We start from the raw sequence: 17,914 nt of genomic DNA, 5'->3' as shown, positions 1-17,914 counted from the left end.
CCATGGTTTTTAATTCTTTACCCTCCGATATTTTGAGGACTTGGGCCCCAGTCCTAGGATCCAGCGGAACTACGCTGGGTACAGAACTCAAGTGGGGTAGGGAGTCAAAGACAGCTTTGTGCCACTCTTTGTGTTCCTCTTGTCTGTGGTGCTGCGGGGGGCCAGCCCAGCCCATGGCACAAGTGATCTTAACATGTTTTTAATTTATAACCAAATTTCCAAAAGATTTCATGTTTAACCTGACGTGACTTTACCCTGCCTGTCTCTTTACCTGATAGAACAAATCACAAAACTGAAAAAATGGCCGTCACTAAAGGAATATAGGTGCATGTATACACACGCACGCACCCCTACCTTCCCTCAATGCAAGGGTTTTTTTGATGGTTTGTTTCCTTTTAGTTGATTAGAACCTGCTTTAAGTCAGGTAAGAAATAAGCGAGTGTAAGATGTAGAAGGAGCCATTTCTAGCTGAGAGAAGTTTAGCACAGCTCTTAGTAACCATATCACAAGCAGGTTCTCTTTTGATGTCCCTAGTAAAGTGACAGGCAGGGTCCAGTTTCAAGTTTTGGCTGTGGTTATGTGCAAGAGGCATGCACAGTTAGCCCAGCCAGCCAGTAGTGAAGTCTGTCTGGTCACCTGTTGTATGCAGTGTTGCTGTAGCCATGGTGGTCCCAGAATATTAGAGAGACAAGGTGGGTGGGTGAGGTTATATCCAGTAAAAGATATTCTTTCACCCACTGTGTCTCTCTGGTCACTTGTTGTCAGATGTAACAAACAGTGGAGGTTTTTTTAGTGTAAAAGGACATTGGAAACGAGTTTATTTTTGGTTGTTTGTTCCTAATCATTTCACCTCCGTTTGTCCTATTCCCTCTGCTGATCATCTCCTGTGCATTGATGTTCTGGAGTTCCATTGAAATCAGAACAGTGTGTCTTGATGGACAAAGTATTGTGGTGGCACTGAAGGTGTATTTGCCCAGCATATTCAACATGTTAAGAAGCATCATAGAAGTTAAGTAGTTTGTAATTTATTGAATGGTTTAGTATTTCCCTGAGAGAATGTGTAGAGGAGTGAAGAGAGCAGGAGAAGGGGAGTCAAGGCCAGGGCCGACGAGAGGGGGGGGAAGCCGGTACAAATTACCGGGGCCCGGCGGTCCAGAAGGGGGCCCAAGACACGGCTTCCCCCCCCTCTCGTCAGCCCTGTTTAGCCAGTCCGCCCTTGCTGGGGGGCCTGAAAAAATTTTTTCACCGGGGCCCGAACCCGCTCTCAGCGGCCCTGGTCAGGACTCCTGGGTTCTCTAACTTGCTGTGTTAGCGTGGACAAGTCACTTAACCAGCCTGTACCTCAGTTTTCCTAGTTGTAAAAAGGAGATAATACTCTCCTTTGTTAGAGTCCTGTCGCTTAATTTATGTTTGTAAAGCACTTTGAGATCTTCAAATTAATAGTGTTAGAGAAATGTCAAGTAATTTTTTACAAGGTTCTTGTTTTGTGCTGTTTTGTTTGTAAGAGGAAATAAAAGGGAATAAAAACAGTGCATTCGGTTTTTGTCAGCAGTATTTGGTGTGTATCTACTAAACAAGTGTAATGCTTTACACTTTACAAGTGTAATGCTACCTAAAGATGCCTCAGTTTGATCTGCACAATTAAGAGTGATGATATAGAAATCATTACAAAGTTAACAGAAATATTCACTATCCCCAGGTATGCTACAAACTCATAGCATTATGAGGTATTGATAATAAAATTTGAAAATTGTGGTCTCCTGACCTGTTTTCATGACAGCAGCCGCTAGTCACTTATTTCCTAGACCAGTGGAGTCCATATACACACCAAAAGTTTACGCATTTAAGCAAAGCGCTGCACATGCATATCTTTAAGTATGTTTAGTAGTTCCATTGATTTTAATGGAACTAGTCACATGTCAAAGGTTATGCATGTGCTTATGTGCTATGTTGCATCAGGGCTTTAGATTCCAGGTACATTGTGATGAACGTGGCTAATCCATTGAATAACAATGACTTTGGCTGTGGCTTTTGACGTTGACCGTAGCCTTGCTCACAAACTTGGCTACAAGATGATAACCACAAATATTGTGGCTTAATGGAACCAAGAGTGAAGCAATTACATTACTTGCAGGCCACATTTCTTTATAAACAGATCTTGAAGCAATAGCACAGAGTATGTATTAGCTCAAATCACTTCTGGCCTATTGTTAAAATGAACCCATTTAATCTTTCTTCTTTAGCCTTTATTAGATTATGCTGTATATTAACGCCACGAGTAAAATTATAATAATGCTGTGATAGAGTAGTCATATTTGTAGTGAGATAATAATGATTACCATATTTAACTGTGATATAGAATGCATAGTGCTTTATACCAGAGCATTAGATTCAGTGAGATTGATTGATTGCTGTACCACATAGTATCAGGGTTTTTAAGGGGTGTGTCCATGAGATTACAGCCTATAACAAGTTACTTTAGACCAAAACTACTATTGGAAGGATATCTTTCTCTACTAAATTCTAAGCATTTTCAGATTAATTTCTATAGAAACACATTAAATGTGTATGGTGCCCTATTGATTTCAGTCCTATTAAAAACTATATCCTGCATTATTACTTTACTCAGGTGAGTATCTCCATAGTGTTCAAAGGAGCTAGTCACATGAGTAAAGTTAAGTATATGCTTAAGTATTTTCAGGATCGAGGCCTGAGTTTGTACTTGTGTCTGTGCCGAAATTTCTTTGGGCCCTTACAGTTTAACTTGTAATGTTTTGTGGAGTTTTATTTTAAATGATTGATCTGGATAGATCCCTTATTATAGGAATTAAAGATGGAAAATACCTATTGGCCCAGCCTGTTCCTCCCTTCCAGTGTTTAAAAAGAAAGATAAATATGCATGTTAAAGGTATACGTATTTTCTGCATGGAAAAATCCATGACAGTCATATAGTCAAAAGACTAAAAGTCATTGAACCCTTAACTTGGTGAATGCAATTCAGATAAAGTTTTCAGTTAAGCATGGCACCACTTCGTAACAGGGGAAGACAGCTAGTTGTCGTTGTCCCATACTGCTATTGTTCTGTAAGTTACAAAATAGTAGAACTGGTTGAAAAATTAAAAAACACATTGGCAAATGTTTGAAGTTGCTTTCGTTTTCAGAGTTTAAAACAAAGCCACTTTCCATTTTTCAATTTTTCATAATTTTTCCCCAGTAACTTTTCCAGTGTTTTCATTTTTCCCAAGGAGAAGAGAAGCTGCCCTGGAGTTTGTTCTCAGTAAGACTTAGGAGATGGTTCAAGAAGTAGCTAGAATTGAGCCACAGTGTAGCACAGTATAAGTAAGTCCAGTGCTCTTGGCGGGAAGAAGTGGTGTAAATGATTAAAGTCAAAAATAAAAAAATGATGGGTGGGATTTTCCAGAGCACTCGTCATTGGCCCATTCTGTCCCCACCGAAATCAATGAGAGTTTTACCATTTATTTCAACAGCAGTGGACTTCTGAAAGTCCCACCCTCAATATACCACAACAAAGCCACCAAAAAGATTCGCACAAGCCAGGTCCAGGGGGGAAAAAACTAGCCTGATTAAATGATAAGTTTCAAGGGGTTATTCCGAGCCTGTAGGAGAAAATTGTCTCTGAGAGCTGAGACCTCACACTGTTGGGAAAAAAAAATGTATTTAACAAACATGGTTCTGAAGGGCATTCATGTCCTGCTACCTGGCTGACCCGCATTAAGTGAGCTTTTAAGGATTTTTATAGTATGAATAAAATAAAGAAAAATGTCTTTGGATTTTACAGAAAAGGGAAATTTTAACAACGGTGAGAAATTCCCTCCAAGAGTTCAGGATCACCTCTTTATAAATGTATTAAAAATTAAGGATTTGAGAAAATGGCTGCAATCACATTACATAAATATTTAGAGAACTGCCTGGTGCTTTCATTTCCTGGGCTGAGAAAGACTTTGCCGTTTAACAGTTCATTTTATGAAGGTAAAAGTTCATTTGAGCTCCTTTACAAGTAATATAAGCTTTGCATACGTTTTGCATAGCATTGCAGATGTCCTGCAATAAAAGCCCTAGACGCCAGTCTTCGGATTTAGAGCCTTTGGCTGCAACATTTATTGATTAAAAACCTGTGAATGAAACCACAAGGTATTGACTGTTATTTGGCAGCCGAAGTCCCTGTGGGGTCCTTTCTTAATCACCATAGACCGAGCATGTCTACTGCCACCTCAGCCCCATCCCAGTGGCAAATTCTCCCTCTGTTCTCTAGCCCTGTCCTCTGCACAAATATCTGGCCACACTAGTGTCCCACTCAGTCTTGTCTCTCTATTTTCCTCCTCTGAAACCATGCTAAGACTGTAGACTTCTGACCTTCAGGGGCCCTGCCAACAAAGTTGTGCCAAATAATTAACCCTTAACAGCCCAGTAACTTGACACAAAGCCCACGTAGCTAGGCAGTCTTTGCCAATCTTTGACTTCACGTTCTCTCAGCATGTTCAGCGGACGGTGATAACATCGTCGGCATTCCAGCCAGTCTATAAAGTGCCCAGCACGTTGTGCAAAACAAGTGATGAAATGAGCCTTTATGATGAAGTGACTCTCATGAAGGAGGGAAGACTTGTTTCATGGGGCTTGATGGCTTAGCAGAGAGGAAAAATAATTAGAACTTAACAGGAGAAAGGGGAAATGAAGATGAAACTGGGGTCTAGCACCTACTGTACAAGATCTGTATAAGTGAAGTGATGCCAGGGCCATGTGAGTGAGCTGAGAATCAGGTCATGCTGATTCAGGATCATATTCTGATTGAATAGCTGGGTATTTTTTATCCTGTGATGAACTGTATTTAAGTCCCTGACAAAGCACACTTATGACACCGCTGGCTGTATCATCTAATCATCAGGGGCAAATTTTCAAAGGCACAAACAGGAGTTAGGCGCCTAATGCCCATGGACTATTAATGGAAATTATACACCTTACTGCCTTTGAAAATTTACCCTCAACATACATGATGATTGTCCTAACAGCCTTTATTTAAATGAGAGATGATCAAAAGAAGTGGGGGAGGAAGCAACTAATAGTCTTCCCCCCGTATTTTTTGGTTGTGAATTTATCCAAAGCTGATGAGCCAGATCTTAGCTGCAGTGTGACAGCCACTCTAAAGTCATCTTGTGGATTCCTTCCCTGCTTAGGGATTCCTTGGGTGGAACAGAGCAGCTGTGATAGCTTCTACCCTACCACCTCCGAGCCCCTCGGAGAAGAATGGATGTTTGGATCTAGGTTTTTGGCTTGGGCCCATCTCTACTATTCTACATAACTCAGCCCTAACACTGCCTTTAATACAGGGATCTTGTAGCATGGCTTCCCAAATACATTAAATCCCTGTCTTAAGCACTAATAATACTTAATGAAAGTTTTGTGAGCAACGTGCATTTTAAAGCAAATTTTAATTTCTATTTTTAAAAAGAACATCGCGGAGCAATTGTATTCATGCCCGAATGAGGACATTTAGTGGAGCCACAAAAAAAGCATGAGCCACCCTCTGAAAGAACAAGAGAACGTTGATTAGGCATGGTGAACAATGGGGATGAAATTCAAAAGCTTCATTCAGCATGAAGGACTTCATCTGAAGAGAGGAAATTTGCCGTGTGAGAAGTAGGCACATTCCACAGCCTGGAGGGGGAAAGTAATTTGAGTTCACCATGCAGCTCCATATTGCATTCTGGTGCTGTAGAGTTGAGCTGCTTTCTACAGGAGCCGACTTTCAGTGGGTACCCCCCTAAAAGCAGCTTTCTCTTCTCAGAATCCTGCAGAAGAACTCAAACCCAGTATTATTCCCACTATACATGCACGGAATTCTTACTGAAATTACTGGGAGCTCTGGACACATAAAGAGAGCAAGATATTTGTGATGACAATCTAAGAGGAGCTTTTTTGTTTTTAGTCTGTCACTTATGCTCTGGTGCTGCTGCTTATTACACTGATGAATTATCTCACTGTTCCTTTGTGCTCCCCACGTCTGTTTCTTGTGTCCACCTGTTGTCTCTCGTCTTAGTAACATAGACTGGGAGCTCTTTGGGGCAAGAACCATCTTTTTGTTACCTGTGCATTAGAAGGTTTTGAGCTAGTCCCACGTCACAGAGGACTTGTTCATGTAGACAAGCCCTAATTGTCTCTTGGCAATGTACAAGAGCCTTAAATGGGTGTAAACTATATACATCTCCAATGTAAGGACTCTGTGCTGTGAGAGTGGTGTAAAGGGGCCATAGTGTGACTGAGAATAGTGACTTTAAAGTGCTTGGTCTCCTCTGATCTGTGCTTTCCAGGGACCAGTGGGCCAGTGTGGTCTTGCTTGTGAAGGGGGTGGATATTCCAGCTTCCTCTGGATCCCTGGGCTGGGGCAAACCATTCCCCTACAATAGAAGTGTGAATGGGCAACGCTGAGTGTTTGAAACTCCTGGGACTTGATTCTTCTTTGCCCTACACCTTGTGTAGTCATTTATACCTGTGCAAAGGGAGTGCAAAAACTACCACCAAATCAGAATAGTAATGCGCTACATCTGTCTTACACGTGCTTTGCACTGGTGTAGATGACTGCACAAGGAGCAAGACGATGAGGAATCAATCACCTGGAGGTTCCTCTCTCCCCTGCAGGAGGAATTGCTACATAAGAGAGAATGGAGCTTGTGGTTCACAATACTGTTGGTGATGCATGAGTCAGAATAAAATCCAGCTCACTTGTATGGGTTTTGCAGTTCTAAGAGGAGGAAAAAATAGTAAAACCTTATTTCAGTCACCAGAGTGAGCAGGTACAACTGATAGACAGAAGGTGCAGATCTGCTGAGTAAGTAGGTGCCATTTTTATATAGTCACTTTTCAGAGGAGAACTGCACTTTGACACCATCCTGATGTCTTCTCCTTCATCCCCTCACAAGGGTCAGCAAGGCAGGTGCTTCATGGGAGACGGGTGGGTGGGTGTGTTGGGACAATTTAAAACTTTGCACATGCTTCCTTATTGATGCTCTCGCTTTCCAATGGAATTGTTGACGTAGTAAACTCGTTGAACAGAACTCTTTTTAAAATGGCAAGAAAGCTTTAGAATGGCAATGGCATAGAATTACTGTGTCGGAGCCTGTCACTTAGCTGGGAGAATTGAGGTTTGATGTTTGGAGCATGAGTTATAACCAAATCACCGTTGAGGGTGGAGTGTGTGTTGGGGGGGTAATAAGGAAAAAATGCCAAGACCTTCATATGTTCCATTGAATTTCTACTTGTTTTTGTAGATTATAGTGTCAATAGTTGTGTGTGCTACCCAGAGTTTTCATGTTGAGGTAAATACTAATGCTTCTGTTTTTTGCAGAAATCTTCTGTATGTCTACCCTCAGAGCCTTAACTTTGCCAACCGGCAGGGCTCTGCCAGGAATATCACTGTGAAAGTCCAGTTTATGTACGGAGAGGATCCAAGCAATGCCATGCCAGTAAGGAATATGCTTTGCTTTCAGTTCCTGTAACTGCTGGGTGCTGCCAATATAAAGTGTTACCATCTGCACTGCAGCCAGAACGGTGGTGCAGTAACTAACAATGCTCTGAAAAGATCTTTCAGGATGACTGTTTCTGTTGGAATTAAAATAAGAGCATTTCAGAACACAGCACACATTTAAATGCAGTTTGTCAAGCAGCTGAGTTGCAACTGATGTTCCAGAGCCAGACTCAGGAAGTCTGTAGTGGCCGCCCGTTAGGCTGGTAATGTAATATTTTTGCTTCAGTGGCAAAAAAAATTTAATCTTACGTTCTACTCTTATTCAGGCCCGGATTCTCAGCCAACAGAGCTTGCTGAATTATACCTGCTGAGGATCTGTCTGTGGGTTCCTTCTCCCTTTCCCACGTTCACACTCCCATTCTTTTGTTCTCTCTGTTCCCCTTGCTTCCTTTCTCCTGGTGTTGCCCAGCTGAGAATGAGGGCTAGCTGTACCACATGGCCTCATCGGCCAAGTCTTTGGCTGGCCCCACTCCACCCAATTTTTGTAACTGGGTTTATGAAATAATTTTTCAAATGATCGAAAGATGTTGTATAGCAATGAAGAGCCAAATCCTCAGCTGGTGTAAATCACTACCGCTCCATTGACTTCAGTTTACAGCAGCTGAGGGTCTGGCCCTAAGCCTCAAACAATGTAGAACTCTGGCGCAAATTCTAATGCTTCTTCTGTTGTGTTTCTGCAGGTTATCTTTGGTAAATCTAGCTGTCCTGAATTTTCAAAAGAAGCATACACAGCGGTAGTATATCATAACAGGTAAAATACAAAAGCTGCTTTTAAAAAACAATTGGGCTTTATTCACCACAATGCTACTCCACTCAAGTCAGAGGGAGTTTTACTGGTGTGAATGTGGAGCAATACAATGTGAATCTGACTCATTGTTTATTTAACACTGACAATATACTCAGTGCTTATCATATATAAAAAAATAAAGACAGCGCCTAATACTCCAGTTGTACTTTTATAGAGACTGAGGGCCAGAGTCTGCTCTCCTAGGGGTATAAATCAGGAGTATTCTGGGTAAAACCTGATGTGAGAGGTGAATCGAATCCTAAAAGGTTCCTTCTTGCAAGACACTGAGCACACCAGCCCGATCCAGTGAAACACTTGAGCACAAGCGTAAAGTTAGGCATATCAGTCAATGGGGACTATTTATGTGCTGAAGTTAAGCACATGCTCAGAGTACTTGGTAGCTTGCAGTTTTTGAGCCCAAAGTTCTGACTCAGACACACTTACTCAAACTAATCGTCCTTACTCATGAAAATAGTCCCAGTAGAGCCAGTGGCACTACCTGAGGCAAGGAGTACTCACCTGAGTAAGGATTGCACAAGTTGGCCCCAGTTTTGCATTTGTTCACAACCTCTTGCATTTACAGAAATGCACTGAAGGACAAGGCTCTTACTTCAGTGGGACTGGGGTTGGACTCTGATTGCAATGTATAAAGTTAGTGAAAATTGTATTCCGTATGGCTCTAACTTAAAATAAGCAGACAATTGGTAGTTTGATACAAAAATCAAGCATGACATCCTGGCCTCATTGAAGTCAGTGGATGCTTTACAAGGATTTCATGCCAGATCTGTGTGCTTGCTTTTTGCTGAAAATACAATGAACGTCTCATTTGAAAATTGACCTAATCTATAATTATTAGCATTCACTCAAAAACAATTAAATAACAGATCAATCTGTGGAACTCCTTGCCTGAGGAGGTTGTGAAGGCTAGGACTATAACAGGGTTTAAAAGAGAACTAGATAAATTCATGGAGGTTAGGTCCATTAATGGCTATTAGCCAGGATGGGTAAGGAATGGTGTCCCTAGCCTCTGTTTGTCAGAGGGTGGAGATGGATGGCAGGAGAAGTCTATGTAGTACTCCAGTTGTCCTTTATATTTCTAGAAAGGAAATTCATTTATTCATTTCCTTTTTAGAATAAAGCATACTTTTAATTATTTTTATTAGTAGACAGGAAAAATGCTTTGTTGAACGCAAAGATATTTATGAAAATGAGCAAAAACGCTGATAAATTATAGATCTGCTTCCAGCTTGAGCTGGCATGAGGTCCAGGAATGTATCATTTAAATTCTGGACCATTCCTGAAATAGTGCTGTTGGTCCAAAGGACCTGTGAACATTTTAATGTTTAATATTAGTCAATCAAAAATTGGGAATATTTTTATGAAGATTTTCCAACAGGCACTATTTAATATCTCTCATACAACAGGGGCTAACAATATATGCTATATATACTTGTTACAGCCTAGAGTTATGGCCTTCCAGAAATGTGTAGACTTCATTTCCATTTCTTATGGTTCACAAGACATAGGACATGTTAAAAATCACATCATTCTGATTACCCTTGTACCTCTTCCCCATTTCAATTCTGACCTTCTTTCCAAAGCCTCAGTCTCTAGAATGCTTAGAGCTATAACAAATGCTGTTAAAACCTAAGATTTTCAAAGGAGCCTATGGTGCCCAAATTCCAGTGAAATTCACTAGGACAATGGTTTTTAACCTTTTTTCATTTGTAGACTCCTAAAAATTTTGAAGTGGTGGTGCTGACCCCTTTGGAAATTTTAGACATAGTCTGCAGACCCCCAGAGGTTTGCGGATCCCAGGTTGAAAACAACGGCACGAGGAGGTGAGCACCTCACTGTCTTAGGGTCTGGATTCACTGCAGGATTAACTCTGGTGATTGGCACCCAGGTTAGTCTATTCCCGAGTGTAAGCAGCCACACTGCAAAGCCAGACTCAAATTATTGTGTTCTCACTGGTGCTGCACTCCCCCATGTGCGTTGCTAAGATTTCTGAGGGCACATCCTATGGTTCTTTGTAGTGCCATAAACTGAGCTGTTCTGTGTGAATTGTGGGGAACTCGTCTGTCCTCTGGGCACATGGGGGAGTTGTGGGAAGGCACTGGAAGACTATCAGCACTCGAGTTATTTAGCCTGCATCTGCACTGCAGCATGAGTGGGTTACTAACCTGCGTGAAAGCAGCATTCAGGCTTTAACCTGTCGCTCCAGCCTGGCCAACTAGCCCAGGCTTAAAGCACCATCCAGATCAGGTGAGGGGGTTCTGTGTGTAAATGGGAGTCAGGTTAGCAGCAATACCTGAGTAAGATCCCAAGTTAACTCTGCAGAAAAGACATCCCCTTAAAAATCCCAGCCAGAATCAGAAACCTGGAAAACTCAGCTTTCAAATGGCATAAAACATTAAGCTCCGTCCAGCAAATTGCTTAAGCACAGAGTGAACTTTAATGGTGTGAGTAGCACAAGGCTCATGTGCTTCAAGTGAAGCACCCATTTACGTGCTTTGTGAACTGTCCTTAATTGGCTCACTAGACTCTAGAGCGCCTCTTGAACTTGGAAACAGGAACTGCAGACAACAGCAGCAGCATGGGAATCTAGCATTCACTCAGACTTTGATGGGAGAAGAAATGCAGCGTGATAAAATATTAAATTTAAAAATGAAGTCTGGAAGCTAATCAGATTTGATGTACTGTTCAATGAAATAGCAAAAATACTTTTTTCTAATTGTTCAAGAAGATGACACCCATGTTTAAGGCCCAATGTATTCTGACAACTTTTGGCACACCAGTACAAATATTGTCTGAGCTAATATATTTTTCCAAACACTGATCAGAAAGTAAAACTTGTAATCCTCTGAGGTACTCCATTTATTTCCTTCTTTGCACAAAGGGTTCAATCTAAGCCAGTCTAAAAAGAATTTTGGAAAAAATAAAGGCGAAGCAACCAGGCCAAGCGTGGTTTATCTGAATGCCAGTAATAATCCTAATTACAGAATTTGAATTGGTAACTGAGTTGATGATTTTGTTTCTAAACAGATCGCCTGATTTTCATGAAGAAATCAAAATTAAACTCCCTGCCACTTTAACTGATCATCACCACCTGCTTTTTACTTTCTATCATGTCAGTTGCCAACAAAAACAAAACACTCCTCTTGAGACGCCGGTTGGATACACTGTAAGCATCTTTCTTTCTTTCAACAAAATCAAATTTTGATCCAAAGCAGGATATATTATTAATGTATTTGTTTTATTTTACTCAGCATTGTCACATCATAGAATATCAGGGTTGGAAGGGACCTCAGGAGGTCATCTAGGCCAACCCTCTGCTTAAAGCAGGACCAACTAAATCCCCAAATGGTCCCCTCAACGATTGAACTTACAACTCTGGGTTTAGCAGGCCAATGCTCAAACCACTGAGCTATCCCTCCCCCCGTTATGTAGATGACATAATTTGAATAGTGCTTCAACTTGTAAAAGTCTAGCATGGCCACTAATCACACATTAGCCATGTTTCCATCCAGAAAATGTTTGCTGTGAAATTCAGCCCTGTAGGACTCAATATATTGTGTTGTTTTTTCCCCCCCTCTCTTAAAGTGGATACCAATGCTTCAAAATGGACGTTTGAAGACTGGTCAGTTCTGCCTACCTGTTTCATTGGAAAAACCACCACAGGCTTATTCTGTGCTTTCTCCAGAGGTCAGTTATTGCTCATGCTGAAATCCCTCAGAAGAAGATATAAGGAAAAAGCTATAGAAAAATTTGAAATTCTTAAAACTTAAAAACTGTTAACTCTAAAAAGTGCTGTGTGTATCATCTGACAGTAAAATTGAGTTAGTATTTTAATTAGAAGAACCTTATCTCTACAAAGGAGGTGCTTTCTCTTTTCCTACAGGTAATGCCTGAGGTGTCTTATATGAGTTAATGATTTTATTAACTTCCTATAGGTGCCCCTTCCTGGAATGAAGTGGGTAGATAATCACAAAGGAGTTTTCAATGTAGAAGTTGTTGCCGTATCATCCATCCACACACAGGTAACTATTAATAGCAGACTTAGTCACACATGTAGCTTGATAGTCATTTGACAATGGCAACATTGAATCTCCCACTTGTAATAAATGTGTAATAAACTCACATCAATTTCAATGAAAGTTTAAAGTAACAAGGGATGTAAAGTTCTGAGAGGACTGAAAACAGAACCATTGCCCCAGTTCTGCTGACAGTGCATCCTGATAACTGCCATTGAGGTCAGTAGGAGTTTTGGGTGCACACCTAATGACAGAATGGCCTGCAACACTTTCAGCTCCTCGGCCTGTGGCCTATATCCTTGTAATTTTAGATACATGCACTACTCAGATCTCAGACTTTCATTTTTTTCCTGTTTATCTTTCTTTTCCTTTCCTAATTGTGTCCTCTTCCAGTTGTACTTGAACTACAACGTGAAACTGCACTCCTTTTGACTAATAAATACTTCACATATTTTATTTTGAAGTCCCAGGTTTCTTTTTGGATGTTTTTACATATTGTGTTATTTTATTTGTGATGTGGTTGGAGGTGGGGGTTTGCATGTGTTTTGTTGATAAATCCTCAATGAATGGGATACTTAAGATAGATCCACTGAGACTTTGAAAGTAACACATTTATAAATATCATTTTATTTGTGTGTAGGACCCTTACCTCGACAAATTCTTTGCACTTGTTCATGCTCTGGACGAGCACATGTTTCCTGTGCGGATAGGAGACATGAGAATTATGGAGAACAATTTGGAAAATGAATTGAAGAGCAGCATTTCAGCTTTAAATTCATCTCAGCTGGAGCCGGTAGTGCGATTTCTTCATCTCCTGCTTGACAAGCTGATTCTTCTGGTTGTGAGACCTCCTGTCATTGCAGGCCAAATAGGTATTTTCTTGAAGTTTTATACAAACACAGTTGATAAACTGACGCTTTCAACTTTATTATATTTACGTAGAAATTAAAACAGTCCCATATTCATGCCAACATTTTAGGAATGCAAATATACAATGTATCCTCAAAATAAAACATGCTGGCATCTGGATCTGTAATGATACATACTAGAAATATCTAATGCCAAGATTTTTCCAAAGTGACTTATGAGTAGGGTGACCTGACATCCTGAAGTTAGGGGTTTTGTCTTATATACACAACTCTATCCCCCTTCCCCACTCCCTGAAAAAAAGTGTTTCAATTTTGCAACTTGCTATCTGGTCACCCTTATTATGAGTTATGTTGCCCAATTTAAGATGCTTAAAGAGACCTGATTTTCAGAGGATGGGTGCTCAGCACTTTCTGAAAACCAGGACCTATTAAGGTGTCACCAAGCTGAGCACCTAGAGTTTGAGACCCCCAACGTCCTTAGTCACCTTGAAAAATCTTGGCCTAGATAACATTAGATTTAGATGCTGTTTGTTCATAAGGACATAAGAACAGCCATACTGGGTCAGACCAAAGGCCCATCTAGCCAATATCCTGTCTTCCGACAGTGGCCAATGCCAGGTGCTCCAGAGGGAATGAACAGAACAGGTAATCACCAAGTGATCCATCCCCTGTCGCCCATTCCCAGGTTCTGGCAAACAGAGGCTAGGGACACCATCCCTGTCCATCCTGGCTAATAGCCGTTGATGGACCTATCCTCCATGAACTTATCTAGTTAGAATAATAGAATATCAGGGTTGGAAGGGACCTCAGGAGGTCATCTAGTCCAACCCCCTCCTCATATTGTAGTCATTATGAATCTGATCCTGCCAGCAGTAATTCCACCCTTTGCCTCCACCACAAGCAATGCAGCTCCACTCAGCTCTCTGTTATGGGCTGGGCTTTAATGGTATAATTGAGCACTTAGTGGAATCTGTCAGTATTTAAAGTCCTACAGTTCAAACACAGGTGAAGAAGCTACTGCTGTACTTACTGTCCACAGTGTGCGCAGGGGATTGTTTGATTAGATGGAATAAGTGAGCAAGTTTGTTGAGGTATTCTGTGCTTCTGATAAGCAAGTTACTTTTCACTCCTGGAGCACCCACAATAAATATATACAGTTGGAATTTACTGGTGGCTGCCTTTGAAAGTGAATGAGACTCATGCTCTGAGGTCATGTAGATACTTACCCATGCTGTATGTAGGTATGATATCTTGAATAGACAGGAATAGAATTAATACACTTTGGATGAGGTTGATGATGTAGGTGAAATAAACTTGAAAAGTAGCTAGAGTGACCTTTGCACCATTTGCACAGTTACATGTATTGTATGCCAGTTCTGAGATTCAGCTTGTCTTCTAAAAGGAGGAAGGATTTCAAGTGTGAATGTCAGCTTATATAGTACAGGCATTGGAGAGATCCATCTGCTTTTAGAGATCCAACACCGTCTTCATTTAAGTTATTTTGGATTTATATCAGTGTAAGTGAGAGCAGAATTTGGCCCATTCTTATTAAACCATAGCATACCAAATAGTAAGCATTTTAAATCTTAGTACCTGATTCTCATTTGCACTAAGCCTTATTAGACCACTCTAGTAGTATTAAAGAGGTCTTACATGAAAATGATATTCAAGCCCTCATTGTTTAAAACTGTAAGTTGAGATTTTCAAAGCAATCTAATGAATTGAGACATAATGGAAGATATGTCAAAAGCCCCTAAATGTCTTTGAAAATCACTAATCATTTTCTTTTTTATTTGTTCGGGAAAGGGTGTGTTTTTGAAACATGAAGAGTGGCTCTATTTTTAAAAAAAGCTCTCTTGTTCCATAAGTGTCTTTTTTGTTTTGGGCTCATGAAACTGGGGGCTGCCTTTTAAATAACTATGGTCATAAACTGGTTCCAGCTACAAACATGGGTCTCTGCCCATATCTTGTTAGCCTATAGCCACATTAGGCTTTCTGTTTACTCATTTTTAGAACATAACCGGTTCAGATACAGAACTTGTTCTTGTTGCTACATTTCAGACTTCAGTTGCAGCTTGACTGCAGCAAAACTGTTAATGGAGAAGAATGCTGTGAACATCCCGAGGATTTTATCTTTTCATTAACTCGCGGCCTGAGCTTGCTCCCATTGCAATCAGTGGCAAAACTTCAGTTGATTCCAGTGTTCTAGGACTGAGCCCTAACATCATTAAATTTTATATTAAACCAAATGGAGGCTTATCACTACAGCTCGTATCTGATCCTTAAACTGTTCGTTAGAGCTGGTCCAAATTTCAAGTAAAATACTTCATAAGAAACTTTTTCTGTTTTATGACCTGCTCTGCTGTTTATCTTTTAAGCGATGAATGGAATGAGCATTTATAGTGTGATCACAGGTACTGCTGAACTCTTATAACCAAACTTCTCACCTTACTTCTTTCAGTTAACCTGGGTCAAGCATCTTTTGAAGCGATGGCGTCAATCATAAACAGACTCCACAAAAACTTAGAAGGAAACCAGGACCAGCATGGCCGAAACAACCTTCTCACTTCCTATATTTATTATGTTTTTCGTCTACCAAATACCTATCCCAATTCACCTTCACCAGGTATCTTCACTTCTTGTTTTTAAAACACATTTTATTGAGCAATTGGAATTGCGTTTGGTGAAAGAGCTTTGTTATACATAGCTGAATGTGAGAGAGAATATTGTTCCTTGTTTAGAACAGGTGCTAGCAACCATCCCTGGGGGGTTACATCTTGGTTGTTAGCTTGGTCGTTAGTCCACAGATGACTCAGTGGACCCATCTGTACAAAGGATTTAATGGTACTTGCCTGCTTCGAAGGCTTAATCAGTTAATGTTTGTAAGGTGTGTTGAGTGTCAGATGGGCAGTGTTCTATAACTGCAAAGCATACGTAGCAGTAGATTTCTTTTTGGGGAGTAAATGTATTCTTTTGTGAATGTGCACATAAGCTCATATTCTCCAGATTGGACAGACTGGGCTTGACACAAATCTGGAGTGGAATTAATGTGACATTAAGCCATTTTTGTGACACCTCCTCCCCTCCCCCCCCAGGCGTGGGGCTGCCAAATATCAGCATGATTCCAAGCACAAGATAGAGCAGCATGAAGGCTGCTCTATCTTACACCAGTTGCCAACAGTCCCCAGGGGCCATTCCAATAGTCAGGGATCAGTGGACAGAATGGCGTTCTGACCATGCCCCCTTTTTCCCAGCCACATCCCCTACACTGGAGAGCCAGGTGTGGGGATGGCACAGGAGCTGCTACAGCTACCCTATGCCATCGGAGGAGTCCCCTGCTGCCCGGATCCACCAGGTATGCAGACGCTTTGCAGCAGCAGACTGGTGCAAAGCAGCCACTCTGTGGCCATGATTTATAACATTACAAGATGTTCTCTTGTGTGAAATTGTAGGTCCCGGTGGTTTGGGGGGATCCGTGCATTATGCTACTATGGCTCGATCAGCTGTCCGACCAGCAAGCCTTAATTTGAATCGCTCAAGGAGTCTTAGTAACAGCAATCCGGATATATCTGGGACTCCGACCTCACCAGATGATGAAGTACGGTCAATCATTGGAAGTAAGGTACGATTGCACAACTAAGGCTCCTAGGAAACTCCACATTTCTCTTCAATCTTAAAACAAATGAAGAAAGAACTTTAATGTGTTTGTCCTTTCAAAAAGAAATCTGTATTCACTCATCCTTACTAATGACCCCTTCAGTGTCTTTCCCTATGCTGGGAAAGTAGCTGGCATCTTGCTCCCAGAACACATGCCACTGTTTCTATTTGACTTGCTAAAGACCCCTAAGAGGAGAGACAAACAAGTACAGATCGGATATTACCCTGTCTCCTGACAAGTGTTCCCTGTAAAGACATGGTGGCTGAGAGGGCAGGACTCTTTTTTATTTTATATATATTCTCTGGCCCTCCTCTGGTATAAAGTGTCACAACCCCTCCCCACCAGTACCACCACCCTTCATTCTTCCAGCATGGATTATCTTGAAAGAACTTTTACCTCCAGTCCTTGAAAAATCAACTAATCAAGTTTGTTAGTAAAGTCACCCACCTGGGTCAGTTTGACATTTGTCAATCCTGTATTCAAAGAAAGGCAGGGGAGGCTTTGGTCTGAGACAGAGATGTCACTAATTTTTGAATGACTAAAAATATAATTTTCTCACCAAACAGAAGACAAGATAAGTTCTGTTCGGTGAATCATTATTTAAAATAAATAAATAAAGCAAGGACTAGAAGATTTAAAAAAGTTTAAAGATCCACTTAGATGTCTCACTAATTAAACAACCTTGACCTTTTGTGAAACGCCCAGGGGAGCGATGTGCATGTGGAATTTACACAGGATATTAGACGCTTTCCATGTGCTGACTGAGTGAGTAATGTGGCAATAGAAAATGGAAAGAGATTTTCTTCCAGATACATACTCTGTGCTTAAAAAGCTAATGTGTAGACTACTGTTAATGGAAATATTTCTTGCCAGTAGCTTGATCAGCAGATACTAGGCTGGATATGAATATACAGAATCTAAGAAAAATAATTACATTTAAATCTATCAAATCCAATAGTCAAAATATAAATGTCTTCATAAAATGCTGAAAGTGGTACATAGGTGCAAAATACCATTTGTACATAT

At 40.8% G+C, this 17,914-nt stretch overlaps 1 protein-coding gene across 13 annotated transcripts in view; it reads left to right on the top strand.

Moving 5' to 3' along the window:
* Positions 1-17,914, top strand: part of DOCK7 (dedicator of cytokinesis 7) — a 154,249-nt gene that overhangs the window by 80,709 nt on the left and 55,626 nt on the right. For all 13 annotated transcript variants that reach the window (XM_065553951.1, XM_065553945.1, XM_065553942.1 and 10 more), the window contains exons 15-22: positions 7,361-7,478; positions 8,221-8,291; positions 11,373-11,511; positions 11,931-12,032; positions 12,281-12,367; positions 13,002-13,233; positions 15,692-15,856; positions 16,683-16,852. In XM_065553951.1, the coding sequence (XP_065410023.1) occupies positions 7,361-7,478; positions 8,221-8,291; positions 11,373-11,511; positions 11,931-12,032; positions 12,281-12,367; positions 13,002-13,233; positions 15,692-15,856; positions 16,683-16,852 (1,084 nt within the window). The remainder of the gene's footprint in view (positions 1-7,360; positions 7,479-8,220; positions 8,292-11,372; positions 11,512-11,930; positions 12,033-12,280; positions 12,368-13,001; positions 13,234-15,691; positions 15,857-16,682; positions 16,853-17,914) is intronic.

Source organism: Chrysemys picta, chromosome 8 (assembly GCF_011386835.1).
Source record: "Chrysemys picta bellii isolate R12L10 chromosome 8, ASM1138683v2, whole genome shotgun sequence".
Lineage (NCBI taxonomy): Eukaryota > Metazoa > Chordata > Testudines > Emydidae > Chrysemys > Chrysemys picta.
Note: the sequence above shows the minus strand (reverse complement) of the source record. Positions and strands in the feature narration are given on the sequence as shown.